This window comes from Babylonia areolata, chromosome 22 (genome assembly GCF_041734735.1).
Source record: "Babylonia areolata isolate BAREFJ2019XMU chromosome 22, ASM4173473v1, whole genome shotgun sequence".
Classification (NCBI taxonomy): domain Eukaryota; kingdom Metazoa; phylum Mollusca; class Gastropoda; order Neogastropoda; family Buccinidae; genus Babylonia; species Babylonia areolata.
Genome location: NC_134897.1, coordinates 11,397,715 through 11,415,289, shown reverse-complemented (window position 1 = coordinate 11,415,289; position 17,575 = coordinate 11,397,715). Strand labels below are relative to the sequence as shown.

At 41.4% G+C, this 17,575-nt stretch overlaps 1 protein-coding gene across 2 annotated transcripts in view; it reads right to left on the bottom strand.

Moving 5' to 3' along the window:
• LOC143296908 (ras-specific guanine nucleotide-releasing factor 2-like) overlaps positions 1-17,575 on the bottom strand; it is a 316,971-nt gene that overhangs the window by 133,214 nt on the left and 166,182 nt on the right. For both annotated transcript variants that reach the window (XM_076608906.1, XM_076608907.1), the window contains exons 5-7: positions 14,846-15,099; positions 14,409-14,488; positions 13,832-14,025 (exon numbers count right to left, since the gene is read on the bottom strand). In XM_076608906.1, the coding sequence (XP_076465021.1) occupies positions 13,832-14,025; positions 14,409-14,488; positions 14,846-15,099 (528 nt within the window). The remainder of the gene's footprint in view (positions 1-13,831; positions 14,026-14,408; positions 14,489-14,845; positions 15,100-17,575) is intronic.

Sequence of the window (17,575 nt, the reverse complement as noted above, 5' to 3'; positions counted from 1 at the left end):
AAAACGATCAGATTTTGAAAACAAACAAAAACATATTGGTCCGTATTCCAAGCTGAGCAAGGTATCGCGCTGTTTGTGGGTCACCAATGCTTCAAAACAGGCGAGAATCCGGAAAACAATCAGATGAAAAAAAACCCACATCTACCAACAACTTGCCAACCAACCAACCAGCCAACCAAGCAGTTATTCTGTTCATCATGAACCTTGAAACAAGGAACTGATTCAACATACATTTCATTCAGTTTTAAACTTCTACTCTGAGAAGACAGACAGCAAAATAGCATCAATCTGTTCACCCCAGAACGTCTGTAACAACTTCACAATCAATTTTAAAATCTGTACCTACCATTGAATGTAGAAACGGATCCCATCACAGCTGGCATTTATATGTATGGAGATCCAAATTCGTGTACATATTGGTAAAAGAATGTAAACAACATGTTCTTTCTACCCATGTCTGGAATACAGTGCACATAGCGTTTTATGTTTTAAAAGAAGAGGATGCACGAGTGGTATGGTGTATGTGGTACATGTATGTATGTATGTATGTATGTATGTATGTATGTATGTATGTATGTGTGTATGTTTGTATGCATGCATGCATGCATGTGTGTATGTATGCATGCATGCATGCGTGTGTGTGTGTCTGAGAGAGAGAGAGAGAGAGAGAGAGAGAGAGAGAGAGAGAGAGAGAGAGAGACGAGAAGAGAGAAAGAGTCCGCTTATTAAATGAAAAGCAAGCAAGCATAAATGCAGATAAAAAATATATTGATATCCATTTTTACGATGCAGCAACTACTTCAAAATTGTAATGCAATGCTCAAAAAGAAGGGAAAAAATAAAGAAAAAATTAGAGAAAAAGTTTTGGAAATTTCCACATTATTCATATCATCTGATGCTATATTAGCTCAATGTGAAACAAAAAAAGATGACTAAAGTACTTCGGTTTGATGAATGTTTCACGTGTCTCCCTTTGTATCCGACAATTAAGAGCAAGCTGAATCCCGTTTTTGAACCGGTTAAAACCAACCAGCGAGCAAGAGGAGGAGGAAGAAGAAGGAGACGAAGAAAGAAAGAGACAGACAGAGAGAGAGGGAGAGAGATTGAGACAGAGAGGGAGAGAAAGAGAGACAGACAGACAGAGACAGAGAGGGAGAGAGACACAGAGAGAGAGAGAGAGAGAGCCAAAGACAGACAGAGACCGGGAAAGAGATGAGTGCAAGCATGCGCGTCTGAGTTTACGTGGCACTTAAATGTTTATTTCACATCCAAATTGTAAACAATACCAGCTAATAGCCAGACAAATGAATAAATAAATCAACAAAGAGCTCTACATGCTAAACAGGAAAAAAACGTGCATGTGAAAACAAATAAAAAACAAAGGCATGCCTTTAATTTGATGAACTGTATTGGAAATGCAAAAGTACTATAATAAAAAGTGGTGCTAAGTGAAAGATAATATGGAGGAAAAGAGGGGGAAGAGCGGTGGGGGCGAGGACGGAGAGGGATGGAGTGGGAGGGGTCACAGACAGAGTGGCAGATAGTGCAAGGTGAGGTAGGGAGGGGGAACACGGGAGGTCGAGGAAGAAAGTGGAGACAGAGGTAGATTCCTCCACAATAACTAAGTACTCATTATTAGCATTAAAGCCCCACCATGTTCATAATAATCACAACAGCATGGGCGAAGTATACAGCTCTTTCACTGAGAAAACGGTAGATATGAATGAGTTCATGATTTGAGTGTCACCGTCTTCATCGTCATCACCATTATCCACAGTATTACTTCTACAATAATAATCATTTTTCAAAAGCTACACCGTGTTCAATGTTATTTTGCACGTTATTAAGATCTACACATTACGAACACCATCACCATCATCATTTTCAAAGATGCACAAACGCATTTTCTTTTTATAAAATAACCAAGACAATGCGTTCCACATCAGTACACAGACACAGACACACACACACATGACTGCACGCACACTGACAATGCATGGCTGAGGCATGCCATGTCGTTGTAAATATTTCTGAATAATTTGTCCTTCATTCCCTTATCAACTCCAAAAAAATCTCTCGAACATAATTATTCTTTACAAGCACTATTGATCTACTCCGTTAAAATTATCATCATCATTCTTATTATTAGTATTTTGAAATAATTATTGTGATTATTGCGATGAAATCGGTCAAGCAGAGTGTAAGCAATGAGGATAAATCACACAGCATAGTAAACGAGGAGTCCCGAGTGGCTTTCAGGCCAAAATACGATTCACTGATCTCATAATGCATGCATTCACTCCGCGAATTGCGAGATTGCAGCCACTGATGTAGGGGGCACAACTGTTTGAAATCGAACCATTCAGGATTTACTTCCCTTCTCCGAAACGAAGCCGATGCTTATTTTGGAGAAGGAATGAGGTCTTGGATCATGGTGAGGGTAGGTTGGGAACAGAGGGATCGGGTGGAGAGAGAGAGAGAGAGAGAGAGAGAGAGAGAGAGAGAGAGAGAGAGAGAGTGGAGAGAGATGAGGAGAGAGAGAGAGTGGAAGGGAGAGAGAATGAGGGAGAGATAGAGAAAAAGAAGGAGGGGAGAGAGAGGGAGACCAAGAGAGAAAGAGGGAGAGAGAGGGAGGGCGAGTGGGAGAGAGAGGGGGAAGAGAAAGAAGCAGAGAGTGAGAGAGACAAAGAGAGAGAGAGAGAGAGAGACAGAGAGAGAGAGAGACAGAGAGAGAGAGAGAGAGAGAGAGAGAGAGAGAGAGAGAGAGAGAGAGAAAGACAGAGAGAGACAGTTCCTGGCAGTGAAATCTACGTGTGAAATGATTCCAAAAAGTGTGTTAAAAATGGAAATAAATTCTTTAAAAAAGCCAAAAATGACAGGGTTGTCAGGTCTGTGATAACTTGAAATACAATAAATCACACGTAAATAGACAAGACGTGTCGAAGATACATATGAATTAATCACGAGGAATAAAAATCTACAAAACATAATTTAACTCACCAGAAAGAAAATTCTAACCGTCTAAATTTGTCTTCAACGTCAAACTGAAAGCTCAAAAGTATTTTTTATAGAAGGCAAATCGGGGTGAACATACTGAGAGAGTTGAAACATATAAAAAGAGAAGAGAAAAAACGCAAAAAACACGTGAATATGTTGTATCAGCAACAACAAAAACCAAAGCCACAAGCAAACGACAGTATTGGCATGCAGCATTCCAGAAATGTTGAAAAGGTCAACATGAAGGGAAAAAGAGGCATGGTTACATGCTGAATCACTCCAGAAGGATAAGTTATTGGTGCATCATGTATACACACCGTTGTCCAAACTGAGCCACAAAGGAAACGTAATCGAAGTCAAACAGATCCCAACCCTCCCATTTCCCCCCTCCCCTTAAAAAGGGGGAGGGGGGAAGCACAAACATTTGTCAGTAGATGAAGAGGGTAGGAAGAAAACAGTGCTATCTATGGGAAGCAACGTAAAGCAATATCGAAGTCAGCATTCCCCCCCCCACGCCCCCAATTAGATGTTTTCAAACCACCCGAAATGCATTTTTGTAACAGAATAAGGCCCACCCACCCCCATTCCCAAGGCTTCCCTGAACAACACACTAGAACACATCTCCCTCCTTTTTCTCCCCTTCGATGCAGTTGACAACAAAACTTCCCATTCAAACTTCACCCTCACAACAATCCCATCCCCTTTCCCCCCAAAGAAAAACTCATGTGTGGAAACAACTCCCCCCTCCTCCCCGGACTCCATTGTAGAAATATATTTCCTGCCTGAACTGTACCTTGGCACCAATAAATAAAATGAAAACGAATGTAAACTTTGAACGAACTGAATTCTCAATGGATACATGGCTGTAGTGATGAACTTATCTAACGCCTTCGTCTTTGAAAGAAATTAAATTGCGATGGAAAAAACAAAACAAAAAAAACTCCAAGAAATGAACCAAACAAAGAATATGTAGGTTTCAAACTTCCATTCAATCAATGATGCATGGAAACGGAAACCACCGTCACTCAAATGAAATGGAGAAATGTGCATGCAATTATGTGGAATGCGCAATTGCCAATAATGCGCAAATGTCATAAAACTAAGAGAGTTCATCCAAAGCGCGCGTGTGTGCGTGTGTGTGTGAGGGCAAAGGGACAATAATTTGAGTTGAAAACCACCTGCATATTATGATATTTCTTACATAATGTTATGTTTATCGTATGCAGGTTCCAAATTCTATGTCCATCTCTTGAGCACAGACAAGGGGGGCGGGGGGGGGGGGGGGGGGGGGGGGGGGGGGGGGAAACCAGTCAAGATGCTTTAACAAAACGGGTCTGGAATGTGTGAGGAAAAAAGAGGTCAAGTGCAAATGTGCGTGTGAAAGAAAAATAAAAAATAGAAAAAACTAACCAATGAACGAAAATGTAGAGAAAACGCTAAGAAAAAAGAAGACGACTACCATGAGAACACACATACAGTGACAAGTGAAAAAATGATTTTTATCTCAAAAGGTTTAAACAGTGCAAGAAAATGAAGCACAGGGATAAAAAAAAAAATATTCAGAAAAAGAAAAGAAAAAAAAGAAGAAAAATAACTAAAGGAAGCTGACGGGAGGATGGGGAGTGACTGAACGGAGGTGTACGTGTACCCACCTGATGCATAGGATAAGTTAGGAAGGTCTCCAGAGTTCTCCCCTGACAGTCCCCCTTCTCGGGGTCAATGTGGCTATGGCCGTGACTGTGGCTGTGCCTGTGGATCGAGCTCGACTCAAGCTTCTGCTTCAGGGTAGCGGCCTGCGTCACACAAAGTAGCCGCAATCCAAGACCGTGAACCCACTGCAACCCAGCCACCGGCTAGCACCGTCCCAGGCACGTGTGAGTGAGAAAGAGAAAGAGCGTGTGGGGCAACAGTGCACATGACATGTCAGGGCCAACACACGTAGGGGAGGAAGGACACAGGGACACGCCATCAGGAACCACAGACCAGACCAGACCAGAGACGGACCAGACAAAACCCAGTGTGGGAGGGTAAAAGAAAACAAAGCAGACACGCCCAGGTTCGTACGAAAAGACTAGCTGGAAAAAACATAGGCATGGACCAGACACAACTAAGTGGAATAGACAACTAAACGGAACAGAACAGTGTGTGTGTGATGCAACGACATGGAGAAAGTCACGTGAAGAGACAGACCACACGCACACCTCAGCTGAGAATGAAACAGGAACACAGAAAACCTGCACAGAGACACAGTGCAGAGAGAGACTTGGCAAAATGCAGATGGACGTAGGAGAAAAGACAATGTATGGGGGACAAAACCAGACAGTTTGAGGACAAAACTCAGCGGAATAGGGACAAAGTATGTGATCTTAAACTGGAAGGAAAAATGAGTTGCGACAGACCAGACATACTGCTGGTAAACAGAGGGACAAAACAAGCTGAACATGTGGATGCGGACTGGCCAAAACTCAGTGAAAAACAAGAACAAAGCAGGTGGAACAAAACTGGACTGAACAGAACAAGAAAACAAAAACAAAAAACAAAAAACAACAACAACCCGAGTATCGATGGAAAAGCACAAAACGCCAAAGCAAATTTAGGTGGGATGATGTCCACTGGAGATACAGTGTGGAGATACGAATGGCAGCGAGGGTGGTCGGTGGGATGGTACAGTGTTAGCCGTGAAATCAAACGAGGCAAACTGCGCGGGGATGGAGCAAACTACACGAGCGAGGAGAACACAGCTCACGGGAGGAAAAGAACAGAAAAGGCCGGACAATACAGAAAAAAAAAACCCCACAGGAACTCGAGTCAAAAGCCAGGTGAGAAAAGAGACGAAGAGTGGACAGGTGTTGGGGACGGCCGACGGGAAGGAATCAAAACAACTGGCCGAAATCAACAGAACAGAACAGAAACAAGACAAACTATGGGGGTGGAAACTAACTGGGGGAAATAAGGATGACCACGCAAACCAAACTGGGTGTGGGGGCATGTGGCGGAAGAGTGATACGGTTTTTCTGCTTCGCAACAAGGACGAGAAGTATACGAAGAAAGACAACACAAAAGAGCATCAGACGACTGAAAAAAGGAGACAAAACAAACCAAACCAAAACCAATAGGAGAGACGAAGGATTTGTAGGAGAAAAAGACCGACAAAACACGTGGCTTGAACCACACCAATAGAGTGGCCAGACCTTGGGATGATACCAACAAAAAACAAACAAACAAAAAACAAAAACAAAAAAACAACAACCCAAACCACAAGAATTACGGAACAGAAAAAAGGGCAAAGAGACGGCACCACGCAACGTAACTTATTCTGAATAGCAACAAACTGTGACTTCGATCGTTGACTTCTGATTGCCAATAAGATTGTGTCACTAACACAATCGTCGAAACGATAATACTTATGTTTCAGTAAATCCTTTCCTTTATACTTTTTCCTCTGGAACCCAACACATAAGCATGTATCTTTAAACTCACAATAATTTAGTTCTGTGTATCCCTCTATTTCTAATATACGAAAACAGATGCACGTATTTTTAAAACTGGCGGGGAAATAAGTTTTAAGGCACAACAAATTTGAAAATCGAAAAATCGAAATACAGAAAAATCTAGATTTATATATCACCCGCCTGTGATTCAATTCTTACCGACTGACAATTTTTCAAGATGAAAATTATCAAATTCAAATAAGTTTTCAATATTCTTCACAAGAGTTCTACGTTTCAAGCTGAAATATATTCCATTTTATGTTAAATTGTCAAACTTCAAAAGAAACAATGATTTCTAAAAAAAAAAAAAAAAAAAAAGAAGAAAAATTCGCGGAGATCAGTCGACTTAAACTGGAAGAATATTTTGAACGAAGTCGATTTTTTTTTTAGTCAGGCCTGCATTATTTTGACTCATATATGAGGAAAAAAAGTTTTAAATTCGCTATCTCTTGGCACACATATGAATTTACCACTGATTTATACACAAGCGAGGCCGTGCTCGCCCCTAACGTGTTTGGGATAAAAATCAGTTGGCCGTTGCATTTCATGCTGGGCACATTGAGACCATTGTTTTCTGCGTGGTGTACCATACCTGTTGTGACATAATCTTCTGTGATTGTTCTTGGAAGATACCTGACACGTATCCAGTTAAGGTTTCTGTAAATAACAGATGACTGATATCCTCCTTTTAATATATTTTCAGTATTTCTGTTGAATATGTCAAGACGTAACACCTGCGGTTACGAACATAAATCTTCTTCGCTGAAGGCGACACTATACCGTTGTTATAGCTGTTGCCTTCTGATACCAAAGTCTCCATTGCTGTAGTGTTATTTTTAGACTGTTGCCTGTCCTAGAGATGCCAGAGAGATGGCCTGTTGCACATCTATGTTGCTATGTGGAAGGGTTTTCGCTATGTCAACAAAGAACCAGCTATCAACTACCGTGAAATCTTTGATATGTATCGTGCTGGTCAAAAGACCAAAATACATATCATATAGAATCGTTTCTTTTTCTTTTATGTTCTACCACAACCTATACAAACTATCCAAAAATGCATGATATCACTAAAAACAAACAACAAACATAAAAGATCTAATTCAAATCTTCTGGGAAAACACCGTATCTCAATAGTCCTCTTTCACCTCACAAAAGACGAGAAATTTTACAAACAAGAAAGAAACAAGTGCACAAAAACCGCAACCGAAGCGATAAAAAAAAGAAAAAAAGAAAAAGAATTTAAAAAAAGAGCTTTTAAACCCAGGGTTTAATGAAAGACTATGTTGAAGGAAAATGACGACGAACTGCCATAAGCAAACAGAGCAAATATATAAATCAAAGCAACTGAAATAAGTATAGAGCAAACTGCAAACAGTTGAATGTTTGGTGGACTATCAACGAAGCAACACAGAAACATATGAATGGTAAAAACTACATTTTCCTGAGAACTGACGGAAGATACAGCCGGGCACTCAACCAAAAGACAGTGATTTCAGAAGTATAGACTTCATTCCTGTTGCATTTCCATGGCAGATAATGGTAGAGGGAATGGATTTTACCTTTTATACTGATATTTAATTTTATGAACCAACTTGTCATAGCATACTTTGAACCAGAAAAATAAAACCGAAACGCACCTCTTCATTTACAGACTACTAACTATATGGGCCATATAACGTTTCTTGGTGGGGAGCGGAAGAAAACACCACCCAAACTTTTCCAGTATTGTTGTGGCAGAACATGCAAAGTGCGGACTTGTCTCTCGATATCATTTATAAATTTTCTGATACAAAGTGAATATTGATATTTTTGTTAATCTATGAATTTCGATTTTCCGCTTTTCTAAATCTTTCGGACATCTTTGCTGCATTGAAACATGATTTATGCCACAAGCGAACGTTTACTATGGGTTTTTCAGTGTCTCAAAATCAACACCAAATGTCTCAAATCACAAACGATGGCACGCTGTCAAAGTGACAAGCAAGAAGTGGGCTATCATTAGGCTATAAGAATGACTGTACAGACGTGAAAGGACTTCAAAGACATGGGATGGTCTCAAGCATTTACAGCGGATTCCGATATTGTATTACCGGCGTCAACATGAATTTTAAAAGATAATCATCAAATGGTATTCCACGAAAGATAAACTTAAAGTGACAGCTGCCAAACCGAACTGAACACCCCCCTCCCCGCCCCCCCCGCCCCCCAAAAAAAACAACAAAAACAGGAAACTTGAAACAAACTGGAAGATCGCACGCCCAAGAACACATTGACGAACATACTTGAAACAAAACAAGTCCAACTGGACAGAAGAAGGGCATGACACTGAAGGTTGTGTAACTGTCTGGAAATGGAGAGCATGGGCACAGACACAAAGGAGCGCTGACTGGACGAAAGCATGGTGAAACACTGAGGGTACTGTTACCAACAGAGAAAGAAAGGGAAGCATACAAACGAACATAAAATAGTGTCAGCTTATCGATTGCAAATATGGCAAGCATACGTGAACAAGCAAGTTGAACCCGATGACAAATAGCATCAAATCAATCAATGACAAAATAATCAAGCATAGAGGAAGTTTAAACTTCGCCAGCGCACAAAATATCAAATAGCAAGCACACAAGAAGATGGAAGCCAGTTTGTTCTGAATTAATAACACCCATGTCAGTTTAAGCAAACATAAAGAAGTCAAAAATTAATAAGCAAGCACATAACATAATCAAATCATATAATTCAAACATGCACAGACAGAAATGTTTATCCATTCATTTAGAACACATTATCAGCATGCATGGGCAATTAAATCAAGTACACAAGGGCAAAATAATGAACAGGAAATACAATCAAGTCATTATACCGCAAATAAGGTAATGAGCATACATAAATGATACAAAGAATAGGACAGAAGGGGGCAAACCTGGCGACAACTGACAGAAACAGACGCTTCAGGAAACAATGTGGGTTCAACAGAACGTTTGCAAAGAACACACACATACACACCTGAATGAAAAATAAAGAAAAAAAGGACAAGACAAACAGAGCGGACTAAAAGAAATGAACATGTCAGAACCAAACACAGATGATAAAAAGTAAAGAAAATGAAAGATCATGTGGAAAGTAAAGAAAATGGAAGATCATGTGGTAAACTGAGAAATAAACAAACATAAAACGAAAAAAAGACAAAGAATTGCGGAGAAGATGTTGCAGAAGAAGAAAACTACAAGAACAGACAGTAGGTAAAGAAGTAAAAGGCAGAGGCTGCACCGAAAGAATCAATTCGAAATAAAATAGACAAAAGAGGGGCTGGGCAGAAATCGAGAGAAATAAAAAAAACGGGACTATCGATTTCTGAGACTCACTACAGGATAGGAAATATCTGTGGATGGATGATGTCATAACGTATGTGACACCCAGATACAGAATGAGATGACAGGACACAGTTCATGAGAACATCAGGTGAAGATAGATGAGAAAATAAGGTAGAAATAGGTGTTCGTTGAGGGCAAAGTGAGGTTAAAAAATCACAGATCCGGGCGCCGGGCCCAAATGGGTTGGAGAAAACTTAGGGAGGACGGAGAACTTAAAAAAACCAACCTCTCGTGTCTGGTCACAGAACTACAGAAGGAAAGTATGGCATAAATCATAAGGGTGTCTAAACTACACACCGACCCAAAATAATCTAGACAGGTGAAACCAAAACCAAAACAGCCAGGCACGAGGACCACAGAGTTGTGCCAGACATGACAGACCGGTGACCCCCTACAGAGACTCTGCAGTCTGATGCCAGCCAGGGCACCATCTGCGGACTGCATCCAACCAGCAACCACAACATACACACCCGTGTCTCTGTCCGCTACTACTCACTCACAACACTAACACACCAGGCAGCTGTCAGACGACCGGACGTGCGGTGCACTCACTGCAGCATTCCAGAACTAACTTTAAAGCCAGTTCTGCACCTGACAGGCGTCCTGTGCAAAACCCTGCAGCCTAAATCCATTATAAAACTACTCACGTTTTCTAAAACTAAATACATATATATACATGTATAACACGGACACTATTACCAACATGAACATACACAATCCGTTTTATCTACTTCTTTTTTTGTTTTTGTTTTTTTGTTTTTTGTTTTATTTTTCTCTCCAAAGACCAAGCAAAAGCAAAGACCCCCAATTCAACTAGCTTTCAAAATGTAAGCAATGCCGAAAAATTCAGTTTTCGCTCAAAGCAGCTGTGATGCTTATTTCTAAAGTTCCGACAAATGTGTCAGAAATGTGAAAATCTTTGTTAGTGACACACACAAGGCAGCTTTTGTGATAAGCGCATACAGAGGCACAACAGGGAAAGCTGCTAGGAAACTATGAATAACTATTCCAAGAAAATTTTTTTTGTCAAGTTTTAAACAATTGATCTCCAAGCAATGCAACAGTTCATCATGCACACTATGTCAGATAACAGATTATAAAAGCAATATCCATAGTTCTCTCTTTTTTTCTTAGATGTTTGGTTTGAACGGTACTCAGCTTCTCAAATTTGCATTTCCTGAATTAAAAACATACTGCAATATCCTTTTTATCGTTTTTCTCCTTTCCTTTTTCTGGAGACTTGAGAAGTTGGAAAGTGAATGATGTACTGTTCATTGTCTCGTTTGATGAATTTTCTATCATTAATCCCTCCCACCGCCCCCAGACATCTTCTTCATCACACATGCACTTAGTAATCAAACAAACCAGTTCTTTGAGAGAAATGAGTGCGATGTTCCTTTGAAGAAGCTTCAGACATAAATTATGCATGAAGTTTAACATCCCTTATATAATTTTGATTCAGACTAGTATCTTTATGTTTATATATGAAAGCGTGTGTTGCAGGAGCTGATACACGTCTCGACGTTTCACTACAACGATCAACACTGTCACTAACATCGCGCGGCGAGCAACAGTACACTCTACACCAAATTCATGACATTCAAACAGAACATTCTGCACGTCATACCAACTGTCCAACGTTTATGTTTTATAATACATAAAATCAGAAAACAGTTTTGCATTTAGTTTACACTGAACATGTTTTCATACGAATATTCTACTTGATGTAATATTTGTTTTATAATGCTGCATCTAATGTGTGTGCTATGCTAGATCTGCACATGTGCGTGCGTGTGTGTATGTGTGTGCGTTCATTCGAGTGTGTGTGTGTGTGTGTGTGTGTGTGTGTGTGTGTGTGTGTGTGTGTGTGTGCGCGCGCGTTTGCGCGAGTGCGTGAATGTGTGTTTATTTGTGCTCGAGTTCGTGCTGATATGAGACAAACGTTATCAAACATGTGTACAGCTTTTCATCCTTCTTTTTGCATACATTCTGAAATGTGAAAGGCAATATCTACTTTACAAGTATTCCAGAGATATAACAACCGAACACACAAATAAAGCATCATCAACAAATACCAACACAGATTAGTTAACAAGACGGAATATTTATCACACAACACAACCAAAAGTCTCAAGAACTGAACACCTGACTTAACAACCATTGTTAATCAAGTGACCATTTTACAAATCAGGGCACTGAAATCTGTCACACAGAAGTATCATATCTTTAACATTCATTCCAATATCAAGTGATATTCATAGCACGAGACAGCAGCTGCTAGCACACAACATAGCACACTGCCATGCCATGCCGCTACAAGACGACACACGAGGGAGACAATGGAGGCATGCACGGCACCGATGCGTCAGCCGCACACCTGACTACGGGGCTCCTCTCATACTCACCTGGATGTTCCAGACAAAGTTCACACACACACACAAACACCAAAGGAATGGCAAATGATCATCACTGTGTCTGCTTATTGTTGAAGGAATGTTTGTCGGGTGTTCTTTCGTCAGCAGCTTTCACATTGGTCTGCATTTGTTGTCATTGCTTTGTCTTGCTGTGATGTGTGTGTGTGTGTGTGTGTGTGTGTGTGTGTGTGTGTGTGCGTGTGCGTGCGTGCGTGCGTGCGTGCGTGCGTGTGTCTTCAGTTTAACGTCTTTCCACTTGAAGTGATATTAGAAATGCGTGCGTGTGTGTGTGCGCGCGCGCGTGCGTGCGCGTGGTGTGTGTATGTGTATGTATGCATGTATGTATGTATGTATGTGTGTGTGTGTGTGTGTGTGCGTGTGCGTGTGTGTGCTCGTGCGAGCGTGTGTGGTTTCGCGTACGCGTGTGTTTGAGACAGACAAATCAGAGACCTGACGATCTGACCACAAATTGTTCAGAGGTGGAACACTGTGGTCAAGCAGCTTGATCTACATAATTTGACAGTGACGGGATAATGTGAACCTTGAAAAGATTCCTCCCCAAAGCAATGCTTTTTACATACACACACACGCGCGCGCGTGCGCGCACGCATTCCACAAACAGGAGGACACACACATATAAGATGTGGAAAATGCATATAACGATATACAATTGTTATGCCAGATTTGTCAACAAACACGATTTTTGAAGACGCTTCAAAAGACAAGACGGAGATACACGGAAAAAAGATGTTCACCAAACAGAACGAGAAGACAACGACTGAATCTCTTTTAAAGCTAAATCCTTTACCCCCATTAAGAGAAAATATTAGTCAGACATATATACAAAGAAAAAAGCGTAGAAGATATCAGCCAAGCAAACACCAAGTGCCGTCACTGTAACCCGTTACCTGTATACAATATCAAACTAGCAAAAAAGAGGGACCAGGGAAAGCTCGCAGGACCTCTTCTTTGTCACTGCCATGCCTGGAAAAGCTCCAAGGAAGGAAAAAGAAGACAACCCCACACAACGCCTGTGTTAGTAACCTGTTGGTTTTTTTTTCCAAAGCCGTAGAAAACATGCAGAACATAGAGCCACAAACATTACAAGGCAATGCCTCCTGCACATACAAACGCCTTTCATGATGCAAGAACACGGAACAAACGAGTGCACAAGATTAGTTGGGATACGTGACAATACCCTGGGAACAAGAGGCTAGAGAAAGAGAGAGAGAGACGCGAGACAGTGAGAGATAGATATGCAAAGATAGATAGATAGATAGGTAGACAGACAGAGAGAGAGAGAGAGAGAGAGAGAGAGAGAGAGAGAGAGAGAGAGCAGACAAACAGAGAGAGAAAGAGGGAGAAAGAGACAAGAGTCAACCCCAACAAACGAACGAGAGGGAAGCCTCCAGCAGACAATGTAAAGAACAATAACCACATGCTGAAAAGAATTTTTTTTTAAAGCTTTAAAAGCACCCAACCCAGAAACTTGCATCCACAACCGCTAACCCACAGCACCCTCAAGGCGCAGTGTGGGGTCAAGGCCGAACAGCACACCCACCTGATGCATAGGGTAGGTGAGGAAGGTTTCCAGCGTGCGTCCCTCGCAAGCCGGCTTCTCCTCGTAGCGTTTGAGGAGAGCGTTGAACTCGTGCTTCTGCTTGTACTCGGCCAGCACCTGCAGGCTGTAGTGGTGGTTGCGCACATACTCCTGGTAGATGCTCAGCATGGGCAGCAGCATGTCGAACAGGTCACCTGTGTGGGGAAGGCGGTGGGGTGGGTGGGGACACACACACACACACACACACACACAGTATGAAGCCTTTGGTCCAGACATTTTTGTTGTTGTTGTTGTCACTGCTTTTGAGTTTTCATAATTATGATTCGTTGGTGATCAGTGAGAGAACTATCAAGCTGAGAAGAAATATCTAACGCTGAACTGTAGTCATGGTCAAAAACAGACATGAAAACTCAGAGACAACAGAAACAAGTTTATTAGTAATATCACAAACACATAAGAAACAGGGAGCGGAGAGACAGAGAGACACAGAGAGAGAGAGAGTGAGAGAGACAGAGACAGAGAGAAAGAGGAGTGGGGGGAAAGACAGAGAAAGAAGAAGAGGATTTGATTGTATTACCCAGCACCAGCGTGGGCCAGTTCTCCAGACGGGCTGACAAGCCCTTCAGAAAGATCTGGTGCAGAAACAGCAAAGTTTCACTGCAACACACAGATCAGGCCACCTCATCAACACACACTTAAGAAAACAACAACAATAGCCATAAAAGCCATAATAACTTAGCAATGATCAACACTGTCTCCAGACAATAAACAAACCCATTTCGTCAACAAATCAAGACATAACATACTGACGAACAACACTACCACAATGATCGACACTGTCTCCAGACAATAAACAAACCCAGTTCGCCAACAGATAAATCAAGATATAACATACCGACGAACAACAACATAACCAAGCACACACCGAACAATTCAGCAACACACGCTAGCCACACTTTAACACACATGACAACACAGACCCAGCAGCAACCACAACTCAATCCAGTCCCTGACCTGTTGAGGAAGATGGAGTTGACGTCCTCATGAGTCACGGGCGGCTTCTTGGAGCTGGCGGCCATGCGCAGGGGCCGCAGGAAACACGTGACCAGACAGGACAGCTGCCGGTTGTACTCCTCCTCGCACTCCACCATGGAGAACACGATGGAGTTCCGCTTGCGCATGCTCTCGGCGTGCGGGGAGCGGATGTAGAGCTCCACGATCTGCTTCCAGCGTCGGCGGCACAGCCAGCCCCTGAAGAAGCTTTGGACCTGTTCGTTGGTACAGGGAATGGTGCCTGGTCATTGCTTTGTGGGCTTTTGTGGTGTGTGTGTGTGTGTGTGTGTGTGTGTGTGTGTGTGTGTGTGTGAGATAATATATATATATATATTATGGAAAGAGAGAGATAGAGAGACACAGACAGAGAGACAGACATGGACATTGCTTATTGCTATTGACAATACTATCTTTTGGCAAGAGCGACATGTATGAACAAAAGAATAACGGCGGTATACAGAGAAATTATCACATTGCTAAAACAAACAAACAAAAAAACAAACAAACAAAAACAACAGAATATATTGCGAAGAGCAAAAAAAAAAAATCCAAAAAAACCCCAAAAAACAACAAAAAAACAACAACAACAAAAAAACAACAACCAACAACAACAACAAAAAAACAACACAAAACAGAACATATTGGTATGAGTAAAAAACGAAAAAGTAAAGGGTAGCCTGGTTGTGTGTGTGTGTGTGTGTGTGTGTGTGTGTGTGTGTGTGTGTGTGAGATCAAAGGAGAGAAAGAGAGATCAAAGTTGTTGCATTGTAACGAAATTCGTAATTGTTGTAACATAATTACCATCATTTTTTTTAAATGTAAATATGTTCGTGCGCGAAAGCACATATCGAAGCGATACACAAGTACACCATGTCCACACAAACGGCTAGAGAACCAAATCCCAGCTTATAAACACACACAAATTACGCCATTGTTATCTCACTCCACACCGCTAAGCGTTCTTTGATATAGGCAAATTAATCATCATCATCCTGGCCTATTACACACAATTACCGCAAGTGACAATCTGAAAATCACCATAATACGGGGCTCTGTACATTAACCTAAATACCAAACAACTTTGTTACCTAATTACCAAATAGCTTTGTTTTTGTTTTGGTGAACCAGAATTTGGGGCTTTATTTTTTTTATTTCTGATGGCGATAATGATTGATGATGGGGATGCTGCCGTGGAGTTCTATGCATGTTTGGGACTACTTGACAAGGCTGTACTCAGCGCTTCCTTTCGGATATATACCATGGTGTCAAAGGCAGGGAGACGCCACAGACACCTGCAAGTAGTCAGAAATTTGCGCGACACTACCATCGACGCATCCACGAAGTGGATGACCCTCGACTACACATGTGGTCCCAGTCTCCCATTTGAGCCGGGCCCATGACATTTAAGTCTGGTTAGAAGCCGGCTACAGGTAGGGGAATAACAAGTATTAAGTACCAGGAAATTCCAAATTAAAGGTACTATAAAGCTGAAACTAAAAATGCTGAACACACTTGAGGATCGTTATCAAGCTTTTTGCAGACTTTTTTCCCCACCATTTTGCATGTTTATTTCATTGGAGAATCGAGTTCGAATTTTACCTAACACGTAGTCAACCAACTGACCATAGAGGACTGAGCCGGTCTGCGGCAATCGCCGCAATGGCAAGATCTTGACATGAAACACATTAGACCTAGCGTTTTGAGATATTGTACAACAGTCACACGAACTGAATTCAATGAAAACCAAACCCGTGTCTGCAAACCGATTTTTGGCTCACTTGTGTAAAAAATGTGAGTCTATGTACTTATGTAAAAACTACGCATCGAAAGAATCTAAAGTATCGGAAACGATTCCGACGAAAATCAAATCAATGAGATGATATAATTTTACGATGAGGAGGGGGTATGAAACTTTGAAGTAGAACGTTGGCGACAAACTGTGCTTGCCTTAAAAAAAAGAAAAGAAAAACAGAAAAGAAAAAAAATCCACTTTGCATCGGATTAACAAAATGTAAACATGATGACATGTGAGCTGCTGGATCTGCCAATTGGATCTAACACGGTCCGGCAGTATAGGGGGTCATAGTTTAGAATTTCTTGGCCTATAAATCGTATGCCAGTTAACAAAAAATGTCGCCACAATACTGTCAATGTGCAGCTCGAATTTGTCTCATTACTATCAAGATTCAAACAAAAACATAACGCCTTACGGTCAAATATTTCCATTGGGATCGTCGAGTCAAGAAAATGACGGGGGCGATCGTCTGCTTCGTGAGCACACATATGGAAAGTCTATTTTCATTGGTAGAATAATGTTCACGAGGTGAAGGTCGAGGTCAAGTGCGTGCAGCTGTCACAAAGATCGAAAGTGAAGTGGGATGAACAGGACAGTGTTGACTGTGTTTGCGACACGCCTGTTTCACAGTGATGGATTACGCTTAGACAACAAGCGTCAGATTGAGAAACTAATTCACGGCGATGATGATCGGGTAGTACAAATGCATCATGTTTCTGAGTAAGTTTTGTTGGAAAGTATGCGCACGCGCGCGCACAGACAGACAGACAGACAGACACACACACACACACACACACCTGAGTAACCACATATTCAAACTTAAAACAGTGACAAATATATGCTTCATCAAGTCTACAAACAAACAAACAAACAAACACACACACACACACACACAC